General features: G+C 36.6%; 1 protein-coding gene across 2 annotated transcripts in view; it reads left to right on the forward strand.

Annotated features, from left to right (window-relative positions):
- DNAH6 (dynein axonemal heavy chain 6) overlaps positions 1-19,691 on the forward strand; it is a 242,122-nt gene that overhangs the window by 78,840 nt on the left and 143,591 nt on the right. For both annotated transcript variants that reach the window (XM_042932835.1, XM_042932838.1), the window contains exons 15-20: positions 1,580-1,831; positions 5,131-5,259; positions 9,382-9,495; positions 11,434-11,577; positions 18,018-18,230; positions 19,061-19,153. In XM_042932835.1, coding sequence (XP_042788769.1) covers positions 1,580-1,831; positions 5,131-5,259; positions 9,382-9,495; positions 11,434-11,577; positions 18,018-18,230; positions 19,061-19,153 — 945 coding nt within the window. The remainder of the gene's footprint in view (positions 1-1,579; positions 1,832-5,130; positions 5,260-9,381; positions 9,496-11,433; positions 11,578-18,017; positions 18,231-19,060; positions 19,154-19,691) is intronic.

Here is a 19,691-nt window from a genome sequence, read left to right on the forward strand (position 1 = left end):
GTAAATTTACTTAGTAGAATTGAAAGGACTAAGTGGGCAACTGAACGTGGGGACAGCAAGAGAAGTCTATGACTACTCTTGGATATCTTTCTGCAGGGAACAGGTATCACTAACCAGTATGAGTAGGGTGGGCCACATAATCACTGTCTGACCAGGCCAATTTTGAGAGTGAATGAGGCACTATTAATCATTCTGCCAGGATATTAAGTGTAAACCAAGACACTCTCAGAGAAACATGGACATATGTTTATGCCAAGTATAGGAAGCATAGGGAGATGAACAGATCTTGGTGTACAGAAACCTAGTTCTATTTATTACTTGTTTAAGATGTTATTAAGATGTTCAACTTTGGGTTGTAAGTAACAAAAACTCACATAGTTAGCTTGGAAAGATGAGAACATTTATTCTACGTTTGCAGGGTTATCTTCTGGAATCCAAAGGCATGCATAGAGCCTAGCCTTAAAAGAGGATAGGAACTTAGAACTAGAGAAGCATAAATACACCAGAAAGGCCTTTCTCTTTCCATATCTCATCTCTGCTCCTCTCTAGAATGCTGGTTCTGGAGGGGTGGGCCCAGATCAGCAGCATTAGTATCAGCAGGAAACTCAGAAATGTATATTCTCAGGCTCCACCCTAGATCTTCTGAATCAGAAGCTCAGGGGAAGGGCTCAACAATCTGTTGAGCAAGGTGATTGTGAATCTCAAGCTAACGGTTGGGAACCATTTCTCTAAAAGCCTCTCTGCAGTTCTCTTCTCATGTCAACGACATGCTTTGTTTCTACATGGAAACAAATGGCCTCTGCCAACACCTACTGTCTAATTCTTCCCATGTTCAGAGAGAGGGCAGACTCAGCCCAGTTCATGAAGTCCCAGTTTTGTGCTGCTTGGTTCAGCTTGTGGCCAGGAGGTTGGGTCAAGTTGTCCAAACATGGCTGCTCCCCATATAACCATGTGGCCGAGTGGAAAAGAGAAGGCTTCCCCCAAAACTGGAGAGTCCCTTCCCACAAAATTAGGAAAGGCACTGTCCACTGAAGGTGGGACATCAAAGCGAAGATGTTTAATAGTCAGTTGAAGGTAGTAGAAGTATTTATTAAAGGATAGTGGGGAACACGCGGTCAGAACCATGACCTGTGCACGCCTCAGGAGCTGCTCTGGACAATCCCTGCTCAGCACACATGTCTGGAAGCTCAAATGTTACAACTAAGCACCCTGATGGTACATGCTGTCTCTGAAAACTAAATATTGGCACTTTTTACTGTTTAATGCTTGGCAAGAAAAAAGAGAGAGAGAGAGAGAGAAAATAAACAGTAATACTAAGTATTATAAGAGTAATACTAACTGTGGTCAGCTCTGAACAACCTACCTCCTGGGCCTGATTACTTGTATTGTAGCAATCACTGTATTTATCACTCAGCAGGGTTCAGCCAGTTTGATCGTAATGTTAAGCATATGCCTCAGGTGCTGGCTATGAATGTGTGATGTTCATAGTGCACAGTGGCTATCTCCTATTAGATAAAGCTGAAAGGGAATATAGGACTCTGATATATTTAATAAGCAACTAGTGTTTCTGTTTATTTAGATCGAAAGCCTTGAAGATGAAGGGAATGTAGTGATTCAAATGTACAAGCTCATTGAACAGTATCAGGTTCCCACACCTCCTGAAGACTTTGCTGTTTTCGCTACTATGAAGCCATCCATTGTTGCAGTTCGGAATGCCATTGATAAATCTGTGGGTGACAGAGAAACAAGCATTAAGCAGTTTTCTCTGCATTTGGGCAGAGATCTTGAAGACCTAACCAATGAAGTGAATGAAGTAAAGCTACACGCACAGGTAAACTAAAGCAGGATTAAAAAAAAAAAAAAAAATCTGTGAGAGGTGCCTGGGTGGCTCAGTCGGTTAAGCGTCTGACTTCAGCTCAGGTCATGATCTTGCAGTCCGTGAATTTGAGCCCCACATCGGGCTCTGTGCTGACAGCTCAGAACCTGGAGCCTGCTTCGGATTCTGTCTTCCTCTCTGTCCTTACTCCACTCACATACACTATCTTTCTCTCAAAAAATAAATAAGCATTAAAATTTTTTTTAAATAAGTAAAAATAAAAAAATAATCTGTGTAAAATTTGACTATTATATTTTAATTAAACTATTTAAGGATTATATTTCATTTTAATCCAATTTAACTTTTATTTTTTTGTGGTTTCATTCTAACCAAGTAACAATGTCTTTGAGCTATTTAAAATTGAATGTGTTTCTGAACCTCTAAGTACTGAATTAACTCCAGAACATTGCAAGTAAAGTGTATATATTTTCTTTTTCCTGACTTGTATTCATTATTTTGAAATGAGTGCTTTTATAACTTTTTAACATATTTTGTAGCTATTGTCACAATTTTAAAGTTTGCTTTGCTACATATTAGAAAATTCCCATTTAGGAAGAAGCATAATGAAGAATATTTGGTTAACTTGCAACAATTTTACTACCCAAAAGATACAAGGGGAATTTTTAAGAGATTTCTGGGTGATTCTTACCAGAAGCACGCATGAAAATATAATTTTGTAACGATCTACTATTTTGTTATTAACATTGACTAAATCTTATCACAGAAGTATAAACCATATAAAGTTATAATCAAATAAGAAAAACTGGGAAAATCTCAATGTCCATCAACAGAGGAGGAAGAAAATGTGTTAGGGTACATTTGCTCAAAGAAATACAATGCAGACATTAAAGATTACGATATACACTTATACATATTGACATGGAAACATAAAAGTAGCTAACATTTATTGTGTGCTTACTATGTGTCAGGCATTATTCTAAGGACTTGCTATCATTTTTATTTTTATATGGAAACAGTCTTGTATTTTTCACCAGAAAAAAAAAACTGTAATGACTTTACAACTTCATGAATTATCAGAAAATGGAACACACCCAAGTAGCCATTACTCATGTCAAGAACCATAATGTTACTGCTACCTTTAGGATGCCCTCTAACCACTAGCCCTTTCTTTCTTTCCAAAGGCAGCCACTACCCTCAACTCTAATGCTATAAATCAAGTTTGCCTGTTTATGAACTTCAATTAAATAGAATCATACAGTATGCCCTTTATTTGATTTTGTTACAGTCCTAAGATTCATCTGTGATGCTGTGACTGGATGTAGTTTATCTACCTTTCTTGCTAAATAGTATTTTAGGGGCGCCTGGGTGGCTCAGTCGGTTAAGCGTCCAACTTCGGCTCAGGTCATGATCTCACGGTTTGTGGGTTCAAGCCCTGCGTCAGGCTCCGTGCTGACGGCTCGGAGCCTGGAGCCTGCATCAGATTCTGTGTCTCCCTCTCTCTCTGCTCCTCCCCCACTCATGCTCTGTGTCTCTCTCAAAAATAAATAAACATTAAAAAAATTTAAAAAAAAGTAAATAGTATTTCGTTCTATGCCACAATTCAATTATTCCATGGTTGATGGAAATTGGGGTTGTTCACAGTTTTTGACAATAATGAATAATGCCTCTTGGAACATTCTTATATATGTTTCCATGTTTTACTCATTTAATGCTCAGAGCACTTATAAGGTTTTATCATTTACCTTTTATAGAGAAGAAAACAGGGACAGGTTAAGTAACTTACCCAGGGTCACACAAATAACAGAGGGAGGAACCAGGATTCAAGCTTAGACATTCTACTTCCAATGGTTGATAGTCTGCTGTTAACTATATAAATGCATGTGGATTGCTAGAGAGAGCAAGTGCCAGCAAGTGCTTCCTGTGTGATCATGCATGATGCACACACACACAAGTGACAGCAGAGGTTCTCTCAGCAAGTGCTTCTTTCATAGAGGGTTTGGAATGAATTCATTATCACTCTTGAGCAAAGAACTACAACTGTAGTATTTTCATGAATGACACCATCTTGCTGTCAAGACCTCTACTCCTGCTGATGGAGGGAGTTGGAGAAAAAAACCTAAGTGTGACAGTTGATGATAACTCAGTTTATTTCAGTTTGAAATGTCCATTTCATTCTAGCTTGGTCTCTTTTTGATAGATTTTAATTCAATTCACAATGCCTCTCAGACATTTCTTCACCCCTGCTCTCAGCGTCTCCCACCTCTTGCTCCAGAAGTGGGAGTCTGAATTTCCTCCTGGTGGATGGAGGGAAGGGGCATCCAGTCCTCTTGCTGCCTTTTGGACCACAGGACTTCCAGTGCAGTTTGGCTGGGCTGGGCCTGGTTGTCCCAGGCAGCTGTTAGCTGAGGCTCTTTCTTGGTTCTTTAGGTACCATGTTGACCACTGCTGCTATAGTCCATCATTTCTACCATAGTCTACAGTCTCAAGTGATCTATCACCTTCTTATCCTGACCTCAGACTGCTTCTGGTCCACCAGTCCTTGTAGCAGTTCCCATCACTAGATTCAAGCACTTGAGAACTTCATGATCCACTACGTGCCATACCAAGCTAGGAGGCACCAGAGTGTCAACACAAGGCCCGTCTGCCTAGACACTTCCCTTAGCTGTTTCTAGAACATGTTGCCCTTTTGAGTGCAGTATCATACTGAATCAGAAATTAGCCTCCCAAGCTGTGGCTATAATGGTTCTGATTCTTCCAATTTCTCAGATTCTCCCAAACCTAGTTAGGTGCTTCTTCTTTGCATCTGAACCTTTTCATTCCCATTCACTGGACAGACTTTCAACCCCAACAGGTCAGGCAGAAAACTTACGTCTGACCACTTATTCTTTATCTTCTCTCTTCCTACCTCTCAGAAATCAAAGGGCTTTCTATTTCTGTTATTGTAAAAAGAAAATTTCCCTTAGATAATGTCCTCTTCCTTCTTTCCCCTATTGCGTGCATCTGTCCTTACCTGAAGTCTTGTTGAAGTGTAGGAAATGAAGTAGAAGAGGGAAAATATATTAGGTCCTATTGAAAAACAATGGTGTCCCCATAACACTTCTTTATACATTTTTATACTTTTCACGATGTACATATATTGTTTTTAAATGCAAGAAAAACAGCCACTTTAACATTTTCTAAAAATCAGAGTGAAAAGAATTAGAAAAAATATTTTTGGAAGTGTTTATGAATTCACTTAATGGTCCATATGAAAAAGTAGGAATGACTAATCAAAAATTATCTTAATTTTACAGGATCCACAGATCTTAGATGTTACTGCTGACCAAGACAAAATAAAGCTCATGTTGCACGATCTGCAGTTGGTTCTAGATGATCTTCAAAAACGTGCATTTCAATATAAATCCTATCAGAAGAATTTTAAGGTAAGAACAGCTCTACACATCTGTTTTTAAAACATATGCATAGAAATGGCATTCATGCACAAACACCCTCAGCAATGTAGTTCTAAACATTCAATGTTGGGATGGCTATGTGCTAGGCACTGTGCTGGAATGGTCTGAAGTGCAAATATGAAGTGTTCTCTGAATTTGAAGTGTTTAAAGATTAGTACACATGAGAGATAAAATATCTTTCTTAATATAAAATAATGATGAATTATAGATAAACTCTCAGACCAGGGACTACAGTTTCTAGGTTAAAATATGTATGTTCTGGGCGCCAGGTGGCTCAGTCAGTTAGGTATCAGAATTCAGCTCAGGTCATGATCACATGGTTCATGGGTTCGAGCCCCACATCAGGCTCTGTGCTGACAGCTCAGAGCCTGGAGCCTGCTTCGGATTCTGTGTGTGTGTGTGTGTGTGTGTCTCTCTCTGCCCCTCCCCTGTTCATGTTTTGTCTCTATCTCTCAAGAATAAATAAACATTAAAAAAATTTTTTTAAATAACAATAAAAAAATAATATATGTAGGGGCACCTGGGTAGCTCAGTCAGTTGAGCATCTGACTTCGGCTCAGGTCATGATCTCACGGTCTGTGAGTTAGAGCCCCATGTTGGGCTCTGTGCTGTCAGACAGTTCAGAGCTGGAGCTTGCTTTGGATTCTGTGTGTCCCTCTCTCTCTGCCTCTCCCCCACTCACGCTCTGTCTCTATCAAAACATGAATAAACGTTAAAAAAATTTTTTTTAAATATATGTATGTAGATTTTTAATTGTGGTCAGTTAAAACCCTTCTAGTCTTTCTTAAGTAATAATCGAGCTTCTTTTACATTCCTGGGTGTGTTATGATTCTATGAATATTGCCTGAATTGCCCTGGTTTGATGTGCCAGTTTAGTGAAACAAGAGACTTTGGCTAAGCCAGGGGATAGGATCCTAAAAAAAAGGGTAGGTTTCAAAGGCTAAATGATATGCCTCAAAAAATGAAGAGAAATGACTAAAAGCTATAAGTGCCAAAGAGACCAAAAAGAAGGGAATGGAAAAGAAAAGATTCCTAGGTCAAAACCAGGGAACCACCAGCAGTGAGAGAGGTGTTGTTAGTCTCCCCAATAGTCTTGGAGGAATGACTGGACCTCACATGGGAATGTACCTATTTTCCAGAGCCCCAAATTGATGGCCAGCAAGTTTCTGAGGAGCTCTCCACTCCAGAGCCCAGGGCTTGGTGGGAGCAATCTGCAGAATAATGACTGTGTCACTAGACAATGTGACTGGTGCAGTACTTGAGATTTGTACATTGGAAAACTAGGATTCAAAATTGTTCCCAGGTTAAGTTAACTAATCTACAAGATAGGATAGTATACAGTAGGAACTGAGGTACCAAGGAAACACTGCTTGATAAAAAGTTATAACTAACAGGTGGGCACTTCTTGGCTCAGAAGGGATAGCATTGCTTGAGACAGAGCCTGAAATAAAAGTGTGTCCCCCACTTTCCACATTCTGTATCTATACTTGATTAATTCTTCTTTCATGATCAATTCAGGTCTCACCTTCCTTCCGCAGCTCTCAATCATTTGGGAGATAGGAGTGAAGACCTAACTGGCCTAAGAAATTATTTCTAATTCTTATTTAAGACAAGGCTAGATCCCTAATGTCAGGGTGATGTTGGATCCATAAAATGAGTTTGGAAGTATTCCCACCTCTTCAGTTTTCTTCGAAAAGTCTGAGAAACTAAAGTAGACATCCAGATGGCCAACAGGCACATGAAAAGATGCTCAACGTCGCTCCTCATCAGGGAAATACAAATTAAAACCACACTCAGATATCACCTCACGCCAGTCAGAGTGGCCAAAATGAACAGATCAGGAGACTATAGATGCTGGAGAGGATGTGGAGAAACGGGAACCCTCTTGCACTGTTGGTGGGAATGCAAATTGGTGCAGCCACTCTGGAAAACAGTGTGGAGTTTCCTCAAAAAATTAAAAATAGACCTACCCTATGACCCAGCAGTAGCACTGCTAGGAATTTACCCAAGGGATACAGGAGTACTGATGCATAGGGGCACTTGTACCCCAATGTTTATAGCAGCACTCTCAACAATAGCCAAATTATGGAAAGAGCCTAAATGTCCATCAACTGATGAATGGATAAGAAATTGTGGTTTATATACACAATGGAGTACTACATGGCAATGAGAAAGAATGAAATATGGCCCTTTGTAGCAACGTGGATGGAACTGGAGAGTGTGATGCTAAGTGAAATAAGCCATACAGAGAAAGACAGATACCATATGTTTTCACTCTTATGTGGATCCTGAGAAACTTAACAGAAACCCATGGGGGAGGGGAAGGAAAAAAAAAAAGAGGTTAGAGTGGGAGAGAGCCAAAGCATAAGAGACTCTTAAAAACTGAGAACAGACTGAGGGTTGATGGGGGGTGGGAGGGAGAGGAGGGTGGGTGATGGGTATTGAGGAGGGCACCTTTTGGGATGAGCACTGGGTGTTGTATGGAAACCAATTTGACAATAAATTTCATATACTGAAAAAAAAAAAAAGAAAAAAGAAAAGTCTGAGAAAGACTGGCATTAATTTTTTAAATGTTTGGTAGGATTCACCAGTAAAGCCATCTGCTCCTGGAGCCATCTGCTTTTGGACTTTTCTGTGTTGGGAGGTGTTTGATTATTGGTTCAATCTCCTTATTTGTTTTTGGTCTATTTAGATTTTCTATTTTTTTCTGATTCAGTCTTGGTAGATTATATGTTTCTAGGAATTTGTCCATTTCTTTTAAATGAATTAGTTTGCTGCCATAAAATTGTTCATAGTAGTCTCTTATCATCCTTTGTATTTCTGTGGTATCAGGTATGGTATTTCCTATGATTTTATTTGAGTATAATCTCTTTTTTTCTTAGTTTAGTTGGATGCTTGTCAATTTTGTTTATCTTTTTGGAAAAACCAATTCTTAATTTCTTTGATCTTTTCTATTTTTCTAGTCTCTATTTCATTTATTTCTACTCTGATCTTTATTTCCTTCCTTCTACTAATTTTGGGCTTAGTTTGGTCTTCTTTTTCAAGTTCCTTGTTGTGTAAAGTTGTTTAAGATCTTTCCATTTTTTTAAATATACACATGTATCACTATAAACTTACCTCTCAAAACTGCTTTTCCAGTATCTCAGAGGTTTAGACATCCTGTGTTTCCATTTTCATTTGTTTCAAGATTTTTTTTTTAAATTTCTCTTTGATTTCCCCTTTGACCTACTGGTTGGTCAGGAGTATGTTGTTTATTTTCCAAATGCTTGTAAATTTGCCAGCGTTCCTCTTGTTGATTTCTAGTTTCAAACTATTGTGTTTGAGAAAGATACTTGGTATGATTCTAATCTTAAATTTGCTAAGACTTGTTTTGTGGCTTATCATATGCTCTGTCCTGGGGAATGTTCCATGTACACTTGAAAAGAATGTGTATTCTGTTGCTGTTGGATGGAATATTCAAAGCCTTAGCTTATCACAAGGCTCAGTTTCTGTGCAAGCAACCCCCCTGGGGGTTTGCCCACTTCTAAGCCAAGTCAGTTTTAATACACTTCTCATGAAAACAGCTTCTTCAGATTTTCTTGCAGTCTTTCTCTTTATGGGGTTCATATACAGTCCACAGGGTCAGAAGGAAGTAAGAAACTAGACTGTTCTTTCCATGTTAAAGCTCCCCAGCCCCTCCACCAGCTACTTCACAGACATCTCTGTCTTCTGTCATCTAGGTATACATGCCCCAAAGAAAATCAGTACCTCTGAAGACTCATTTGTTTTCCTAATAAGGCCAGGCATGTATGATCCAACTTGAAAAAGAATGTCCATGGTACTCATAATATTTATGTTTTTGCAGAATATTTAAGTTTTAAGGAAATATAAAGCATTATATTTTGTCACTCAACTGGAAATTTGAACATACATGGGGTGTGTGATTTGTTTTGTTTTTTTTTTTTCATTTGTTTCTCTCTTTTTCTTTCCCCATTTAGGACCCATCCACATTCTGCTAAGTGTCACTATATCAAGAATTACTAATAGGAGGGTAACATAAGATCTTTATATCTGAAAACTAAATAGTGCATTTTGCTTATTATATTTTTAAAGATAGAAGTATCCAAGTTTGAAGCTTTGGAAGAAGTTAGTGCTGAGTTGAAGCTCAAACAATTGCTCTGGGATTCTTTATCTGAATGGGATCAACTCCAACAAGAATGGTTAAAGGTAAAACACACACACACCACACACACACACACACACACACACACACACACCAAAAAAACCCTCTCAATCCTGAAATCATTTTTTATTAATTAAATTTAAAATCCTAATAATATGAATTATGATTTTTAACAATCTAGAGTAGCCTTAATTAAGTAAAATATGCAATGTTATAATTTTATGAGAATCATTATCAGCTCTCCAGTGAAATGTGCAAAGGTCTTTCTGTCACTGTATACCACAGAGCAGAATGCATTCTTGTAAGGTAGGCTTCCTGAGTCCCCCATTTAAGAAGGCTAAATGAAGGAAGCATCAAAAGACCTCACTGCATGAAGCTTAACTGCTTTGTGGCTTCTGAATACAGTGTTGTCATGATACACTCCACCAAAGTGTTCTTGAGGATTGTAGAATTTTATTTGTGATCTACACACTTTAGATTTCTGTTAGTTTAGTTTTCTGTTCTTCTTTTGACAACAAAGGAAACCATTTTGTTCACTGTGATGGAATAGAATCAGAGTAATGAGTTCCGAGCTCAACAGTAAATTAATTAGGGGGCCAAGGACCAACAGCCACCATAGAATTTGGTTTCTAGGGTCTACCAAAAATTCAAATCTTGATAAGGGTCAGCCCTCTAGAAGGGAGAATAGATGACCATCTATTCTTTTACATGTGATATAGACATGTTAGAAATACCATCAACTTTACAAATATTGTTTTTACACTTGCTCATTCAGCCTACTTGTGCTAATACCTATAATTAGAAGTCACATGTCTGGGTTAAACACCAGTGACACAGAAAATGTTTGCCAGACAGCGTTCTAAGTGCTGGGTATACCAGTAGAGAATAAAAAGGACAGAGTCCAAACCTTCACAGAACTTATCTTTTGGTGAGGAAAACAGAAAACAAACAGATATATGCTACAATATCAAAGATTTTAAGTGCTCCTGTATAACTCCTTTATCACTTATCTCAGAGGTAGAAAATGTTCCTGAGGAGTAAAGAAAAAGCTTGAGAGTCTCATTACCACCATACTTTGGAACAGAAACTTCAAAAATGGGATGATTTCATCAGAGGAAACACACAAAAAAAACCCATTAGGGGACAAAAAGGAAATATTGAACCTAGAAAGAAAAAAAGAAAAGGAAGGTTTATAAATACATATAACATACTAATTTCAAATGTATAATCGGTGTATATTGTGAAATGATCACTACAGTAAGTGTAGTTACCATCTATTGCCATATATAATTTTGGCAATTTTTTCCATATGATGAGAACTTTTAAGATCTCTTAGCAACTTTCAAATATGTAATATAGTATTGTTAACTATAGTCACCATGCTGCACATTAAATCTCCGTGACTTATCTATTTTACAACTAGAAGTTTATATCTTCTTACTCCTTCACCCATTTCACCTACACCCACCTCTACCTCTGGCAACCACCAATCTGTTCTCTATATATGTTTCTTTCCATTTCATTTTGTTTTGTTTTAGATTGCACATGTATGTTAGATCATACAGTATTTGTCTCTCTTTATATAACTGAGAAGTATATTTATAGATACGTGTATATATTGGGGTACATCTTTAAATCATATATATTAAAAGTGTACATAATCAAATAATAGAAGACTACTGGGTGAGAAATTTCTAGTTAGTAGCTAGTTGTCTTTTTACAAGAGTTAGCTCTCGGGAATAAATTACAGGGATTGTAATACTGCATTTGATGATGTGGGAGACAAGAACATGAAAGGAATAAATAAGCGAAGCCTGATACACTATTGGCAATCTTAATAAGTAAAACCATTTCCAAAAGTATAGAGTTAACTTGGATTAACAATTTACCTACTGGAAAATCTGAGTAAAGTAAAAAATTTTACTGTTTCAAGGTTGCCCTTATCATATGTCTTAACTTTTTTTTTCTTCTACTTTTTATAGTCCAAATTTGATGGCCTGGATCCAGAAGTCCTAAATAGTCAAGTTTCTAAATATGCCAAATTTGTGACTCAATTGGAAAAAGGCTTGCCACCCAACAGTGTAGTTCCTCAGCTAAAATGTAAGGTGGAAAAAATGAAAGAAAAGGTAAGTTTGGTAGAAATTATTTCAAAAACTCCAGGTCAGTCCATCCATTACTACCTGATGCTAATGAGACCAAAGTCTGGAATTCTCCCCTGTTTAAATTAGCTTAGCAGAGAGAAAAGAAAGAACAGACCAATTCAATCTTTTCAGAGACAGACCGCATCCTTATCTTCAATTGGCCAAATCATGAATTGAATACCTTGGTTCAGGGGCATTCAGAGTAAGAGCTTCCCCCTCCCCCCCCCCCCCCGCCCCGTCTCCCCCTCCCCCATCCCCTGTGTTAGGGATCTTAGTGCAGGAATCGGCTGGAGGGGATGGCAAGATGCTGACCCACTCAGCCCTTAGACAACCAGATGAGGCTAGTGCAGTCTTGTCCATTTGTACCACCGCGCCAAACACACATGCCATTTTCTAGACATGCCACGATGTGAGGGTTGAGAAGCCCAGCAGTGGGTTTGTGAAGCTGGCTCTTTGAAACCTAATGCTGCTAAACGAGTACTTGAAATGGGAAAGAACGGGAGTATGATTTTATCCTTTTAAGCAGTTTTAGATTTTTTTAAAAAAGATGAGAGAAAGGACTAAAAGAAGACATGAGTAGGAAAAGTAAGCAAAACGTCAGGCACAACAAAAAGCAGTTTTTCCCCAAGAAGAGCGTTTTTGCAGTTTTTCCCTCTTTCACTTTACAGTATGTAGTAAAAATGCTTTTCCAAAGTTACTTACGTCAGCCTCTTTGTTCTCCATTGCCCTTCGTGTGGTTATATCGTACAATTGTAAACAAATCTATTTGTTACAGTCTTTGTTCCATTTTGCATTCCTTCAAAGGTCTAGTGGATTTTTTTTAACTTGTATATAATAAAAGTCACTTTTTGTGGTATATAGTTCTGTGGGTTTTTACAAGTGGGTAAAATCATGTATCCAACACAACAGGACTCTACAGAATCATTCCATTACCCCCCAATTTCCCATCTGATGTTCTTTGTCATCAGCCCCTCCATCCATCCCAGTCTTAGGCAACCACTGACCTGTTTTCTGTCCCTAAAGTTCTTCATTTTATAAATGGAATTTTAAAAGGAATAATACAATATACAGCCTTTTGGGTCTGTCAGTGTTCACTTAGAAAAATGCATTTAAAATGCATCTAGGTACTTATCTTCAGAATATGTAACACACTCTTATAATTCAAAAATAAAAGGAGAAATAACCCTTTAAAATGGGCAAAGGATTTGAATAGACAGGTCCCTGAAGAAGATACATGAAAAGATGCTGAATATCATTAGCCATCAGGGAAATGCAAATCAAAGTTACAATGAGATACCAGTCCATACCCACTAGAATAGCTATCATCGAAAGGATAGATTATATAATAAGTGTTGGTGAGGATCTGGAGCAATTCGAACCCTTACATGTTGCTGGTGGAATTAGAAACTGGTACCGCTTCTTTGGAAAACAGTTTGGCAGTTTCTCAAAAGTAATTCCATTTCTAAGCATGTATCTAAGAGAATTGAAAACATATCTTTACACAAACATGTGCATGTGAATGTTCTTAGAGGCATTATTCATCATAGCTAAAAGTGAGAATAACGCAAAAGTCTTCAACTAATGACTCAATCAACAAAATGTAATATATCCATACAATGGAATGTTATTCAGTAATAAAAAGGAATGAAGTACTGATACCTGCTACAGTATAGATGACCCTGAAAACATTATACTAAGTGAAAAAAGCCAGTCACAAAAAGACTACATAGCATATGGTGTCATAGATAGGAAATGTTCAGAATAGAGAAATCCATAGATAAGAGAAAGTAGATTCGTGGTTACTGGGGACTATGGAGAAGCAGAAGTGGGTGGTGAGAGTTAATGGGTATGGGGTTTCCTTTTGGGGTGATAAGATAGTGATAGGTGGTTAATAGTGGTAGTTCTAAAGTTAGATAGTGGTGATAGCTGTACAATCTCTGTGAATTAGAATATCTAAAAAAAGGATTCTTTCATGTTGTTACGTGAATCAACAGTTTATTTTTATTGCTGAGTAGTATTATTGCCATCGGTTTATCTATTCACCCATTGAAAGACATGTGGGTTATGACCAGTTTTAAAGCGATTATTAATAAGCTACTATACACAGTGATGTATAGCTTTTTGAGTGGACATGAGGTTTTGCTTCAGTGGGGTAGATAACTAGGAGTGAGATTACTAGGTGGCATGGTAAGTATGTGTACGTATATGTTTATAAGAAATTCCCCTAGTTGTATTTCAAAGGTAATGATTTGCCTTCCCACAAGCAGCGTGTGAGAATTCTAGCTGTTCCTCAGCCTCCCAGCACTTGTTCTCATTGGGGAGGGCTTTGTGTGGTGTGGCTTGGTTTTCATTTTAGTCACTCCGGTAAATGTATAGAATAGCTCACAGTGGTCACCCTGCATTTTGCTAGTGACTAATGATGTGGAGCATCTTTTTTTTAATGCTTCTCCTCCATCCTTTTATCTTCCTTGCTGAAATATGTGTTTGGCTCTTTGCCCAATTTTTAATTTAGTTGCTTGTTTTGTTATTACTGTGTTTTAAGAGCTCTTTACCTAATCTGGATCAAAGTCCTTCTTCAAACATATAACTTGAAAATATTTTTTCCCACTCAGCAGCTTGTCTCTTTAGTCCCTTGCCAGTGACTTTCACTTGATCTTAGCCAAAAGGCCGAGAAGTGATGCCAGTGACTTTCAGAGCACAGATTGTGTTAACCCGAATAAAATTCAATTTATATGTTTTGCTTTTACGGATTATCTTTTTAGTATAGTACCTAAAAATGTTTTGCCAAACTTAAGGGTCACACAGATTTTCTCCTGTATTTTCCTCTAGAAGTTTTGTAGTTTTACGCTTTTTTTTACATTAAAGTTTATGATTTATTTTGAGTTATATTGCATAAAATATGACATACATGTCAAGGTTTACATTCTTTATATATCGATATCCATTTGATCCAGGACCATTATTTGAAAAGACCATCCTTTTCCATTGAACCGTCCTTGCACCTTTGCGAAAAGTCAGCTGGCAATATTTTTTAGTCTGTTTCTGGGTTCCATTCTGTTTTGTTGTTCTGAGTCTATTCTTTCTCTGGTACTACACTGTCTTGATGACTATACTTAGTAAGTCTTGAAATCAGGTAGGCATAAGTCCTCCAAATTTGTTCTTTTTTTCGTAACTGTTTTGTCTATTCTAATTCCTTTACCTTTCCATATAAATCTTAGAATTAGGTTGTTGATATGTATAAAAAATTGTTGGCAAGTTTTGAAGGATTGTGTTGAATCTATAGAGCAATTTGAAGAGAACTGACTTCTTAACCAGAGTGAATTTTCCAATCTTTTACCAGCGTATCTCTTCATTTAGTTGTCTTCTTTTATTTTTTTCATTGAAGTTTTGTAGTTTCAATACATAGATTCTGCATGTATTTTATTAGATTTATAACTAAGTATTAATGTTATCCTGAATAATATTGTTTTTAATTTCAAATTTCAATTGTTCATTGCTGCTATATAGGAATACTATTGACCTTTGTATACTGATCTTATATCCTGTGAACTTACTAAATTCACTTTTTAATTTTAGGAGATTTTTGTACATTAAAATGAATTGGGAAGTATGTCTTCCTCTTCTGTGTTCTGGAGGAGATGGTGTAGAATTAACATTATTTCTTCCTTAAATTTTTAGCACAATTCACCAGGGAAGCCATTGCAGCATTAAATTTTCTTTATTGGGAGGATTTGAACTAGAAATTGAATTCCTTGATATATATTGAATTATTTGGGTTATCTTTTTTTTTCTTGAGGGATTTTATAGTGTATTTTTGTATATATAGACATAGAGTTGATCATGGTATTTCTTTATTATCCTTTAAAAGTATGTGGGATCAGAAGTGATGTCTTTTTCATTGTTGATGTTGGTCATTTGTATCTTCTATATAGATTTGTCTGTTCTCTGTCTGCTTATCTATCTGTCTGCCAACTAATCCGTCCATTCATTTGTTGTTTATTTGTGTCAATATGAACTTGTGGATATATATTTTATTAGATTATAATAAATATAATAATATAATAAATATATAATGCAATACTACATTTTTATTGTTTGCTTAAATCATTACCACTTTGGCCATCAAGATTCTCTCAGTTGACTTCTGTGTCCCTTTGATGTACCCCATCATTTTCATTTTTTTTTTTGTACTTTTACCTTTACATGTACTGTAAGCATGATATATTGCTGCTAATTTATTTTATATCATCATCTTTCAGGACAATAAAAATAGGAAACAAAATGAAATTAATTTTGCCTCTATTCCATTTCCAGTGTTCTTCATTTCTTTGTATGGATCTAAGATTCTGATTCATAGCATATTCATTCTGCCTGAAGAACTTCCTTTAATATTTCTTATTGAGTAGGTATGCTAACAATGAATTCCCTAAATTTCCATTTTGAAAAAGTCTTTATCCTTTATTTTGAATGATAATTTAACTGGATATATAATTCTAAGTCAACAGGTTTTGTTTTTTCTTTCAGCAATTTAAAAGTATCCTTTCATTGCTTTCTTGCTTGCATGGTTTCTGACAAGAAATCTGCTCTAGTTCTTGTCCCCGTTCTTCTGTAGATAATATGTATTTTTTGGTTGGACTGCCTTCAAGATGATCTTGTTTTCTTAGTTTTTGTCAGTGTATAATGTGATATGCCCAGGTATGTGTTGTTGTCGTTGTTTACCATTTGCATTTATCCTGCTTAGCATTCTCTGAGTTTCTTGGATCTGTGGTTTGGTGTCTGTCTTTAATTTTGGAAAAAAAAATGCGGCCATTATTTTTTCTTTGGGATTTCTATTGCATATTTTAGACCACTTGATTGCTGTCCTATAGCTCTTGGATGTTCTGTTCTGTTCTGTGGTTTTGGTTTTTGTTTTTGGTTGCTTGGGTTTCTTTTGTTTTCACTATTTTTTCTCATGTGCCAGTTTGGGGAATTTCTACTCACTTATCTTCCAGTTCACTGATTCCTTGGCTGTGTCAAGCTCAACAAAGGCATTCTTTGTCTCTCTTGCTGCCTTTTTCAATTCTAACATTTATTTAATTTGTAATTATAGCTTCACCCTTCCTATTGACATTTCCCATCTGATCTTGTATGTTGCCTACTTTTTCCATTAGAGCCATTAACATATTAATTACAGTTATTTTGAATTCTCTATTAATTTCAACATTGTGTGTATTCTATCTTTCTATTTCCTTTGTCTCTTAAATGTATGTTTATCTTCACTTTTTATACAGTTCTTACATTTTTTACTGAAAGGCAAACATCTTATATGGTACAGTAGATACTAGAGTAAATAATTTTTATGTCTTTCCTTCTACTTGGCTTTTTGTATGGCATGCTATCTAAATATAGTAAGGAGTTGGGCTGGATTTGAGGTTTGATGTTGCTATGGTTACCCTTAGTCTATTACAGCCTTCAAATTATTCTTTTGATAACTTGTGTTTATGGTTTGCCAAAGATTATTTTTTCAACTTTTGTTTCTCTGTGACCTTGGGTCCTCCCTTTTTATTGTCCCCAGAGAAAATCTGTATTTTACAGCGAACCAGTCTGTATTGGACTGTTATTTTTATTCAATATTTGTTAGCCTGATGGGAGAGATGAGGAGGGGCATTCCCTCATGTGCTGATTAAGCCTCTATCTTAGCAAGGCACTAAGTCCCTTGTGCTTAGACTTCTGACCTTCACAGGTGTTCCTGCCCCTCCTCTAGCTGTAGTAATGAGCCTAGAATGTATTTCTTTCTATTCCCCATGAGTAGAGCTTTTATTTTTCCAGTTCTGTTTCTCCAGTTATATACAGAAATCTACAATGGGTTATTACCAGTGTTTAAAATGACAGTGTTTGTTGCTCACTTCCCTGACATTAAGTCTTTTGTTCCGTAAAGAAACTAGGAGAAATGGGTTGGTTAGAGTTATAATAGTAGCTGTTATTTTCCTTCCCCAGCCAGTACCATCAGGTAGGCATTCTTAGGATTCTCCCCACTCTTCCCTGTGAACACCTCTATATTTGTAGCCCCCAGGGACTTCACACTCTCATGCTACCCTACGCTCACTCTTTAGCAATTTATTTGTAAAATTTAGCTGAATCTTCTTACTAGCTTAAATGACAACCCAAGGCATCTGTCCTTGGTAAGCAAATTCTCAGGTCCTGTTTTTTTGCTGTAGAGAAACCAGTCTCTCCCCAAATTTTGAGTTTGTTGGTTGCCCTGCAACCTTAATTTTTTGGTGGGCTCGATAGAAGCCATTAATTTTTCATTTGTCCAGATATTTCTTTTTGTAAGAGTGTAAGTAGTGTTCATTCCAATTCTCTACATTCCTGAATTAAAACCAGAAGCCTTGAGCTATGTTTTTAAGATAAAAAGCAAGGTGCCTTTGAGAGTGTTTGCTTTCCAGCTTCCAGTTATCATTGACTTGAGGAATCCAACTTTGAAGCCAAGACATTGGGCAACTATTGAACAAACAGTTGACGCCACCCTAGTGGACCTTGACATTCCATTAACCTTGGAGAAGCTCTCTGAGTTGCATGTTTTCGATTTTGGCCAAGAAATCCAGGACATTTCTGGACAGGCTTCTGGAGAAGCTGCCTTAGAAATAATTCTTAAAAAGGTAAACCTGAAAAATATATATTCTCAAGATCAGGGAATATAAAGGTTTTCATATTCAGCATGAAGATCACCAACTTTTGATTCATCTAGATGGATTTTTCAACTCTGCAGCTTTCACCCTCTCATTATCAGCCATCTTTCTGTTCTTTCCCTACATTTATTATCATTATCATTATCATCAGCACTTTTATCAATATCCTCTTTCTACTTAGCTTCAAGCCCAATAGGAACTTGTTAACAACGAGGTTTGAAATTGGCATGCTTATTTAAAAAACCACATACCAAGGAAGATCTTTTATAGCAAAATACATTATCTTTCAAACTACTAAAAAAAAAAACAAACCAAAACTGTGAAATGCTACAAAAGACATTGAAGAAACTTCCCTACTTAGGCTACTTACCTCCTTATCCTAAAAATACACACATACCTACAAATCATCTGTGTAAAAAAATATTTTCCTTATAGTTTTTTGATATTTCCCTTATATTAAAGCATAAAGTGGTAAGGATACACATTAAGGTATCACAAGTTATTCTTAGGTATTAATGTTTGTCAACAAAATTTAGCTTATCAGTATGCTTTAACCAAGAAGAAAATATTGAGTTTTAAAGGCAGTCAGGAGGAGAATGGGATAATTATGGATTTTTCACTTATTTCTTTTTTTTATTAAATATAATTTATTGTTATATTGGTTTCCATACAACACCCAGTGCTCATCCCAACAGGTGCCCTCCTCAATGCCCATCTTCATTTATTTCATTCTACATACATTTATTGAGCGCTTAAACACAAATGAATTTAGGTATTCTAAGATTTGAATTATTTCTAAGGTGGAAGATTCTTGGAAAACAACTGAATTTGTCGTTCTCCCTCACCGTGACTCCAAAGATGTGTTTATCCTGGGCGGCACAGATGACATACAGGTGGGTAACTGAGTTATTAAAAACCTGTGGTAAAGACTTTTTAAGTCAGACCTACCCCTGAATCTTCTGTAGGAGGTTATGATGGAGAAATGAAATATGAGAGTTACTAAATAAGAAAAAATCTATTTGGAAAGGCAAAATATGAATATGAATAAATGACATGAATGCTTGTACATGAAGTATCTAGCAAAGCAATAAATATGGCATATATATATGTCGTGTGTGTGTGTGTGTGTGTGTGTGAATTATGATCCTGCAGTTAACTGTTGAGGAATTTAGAAAAGCCAGAGATAATTTATGGCTGAAGTGATCAGAGAACCCTTCCTAGACCAGCCAAGACATGCTGGACTTGAAAGAGTAAATGGGATTTGACAGACATAGATGAGAATGAAGGGCATTTCAAACCATTTAAATGAGGCAAAAAAACAGAACAAAACAAAACAAAACAAAACATGAACAAGCATTTCAGATTCATAGCACACTAGGAAACTAGGTTCACTTGAATTTTTTTGAGATGGGAAATAGATGACCATACTCT

The sequence above is a fragment of the Panthera leo genome, chromosome A3, assembly GCF_018350215.1.
Source record: "Panthera leo isolate Ple1 chromosome A3, P.leo_Ple1_pat1.1, whole genome shotgun sequence".
In the NCBI taxonomy this organism is placed as follows: domain Eukaryota; kingdom Metazoa; phylum Chordata; class Mammalia; order Carnivora; family Felidae; genus Panthera; species Panthera leo.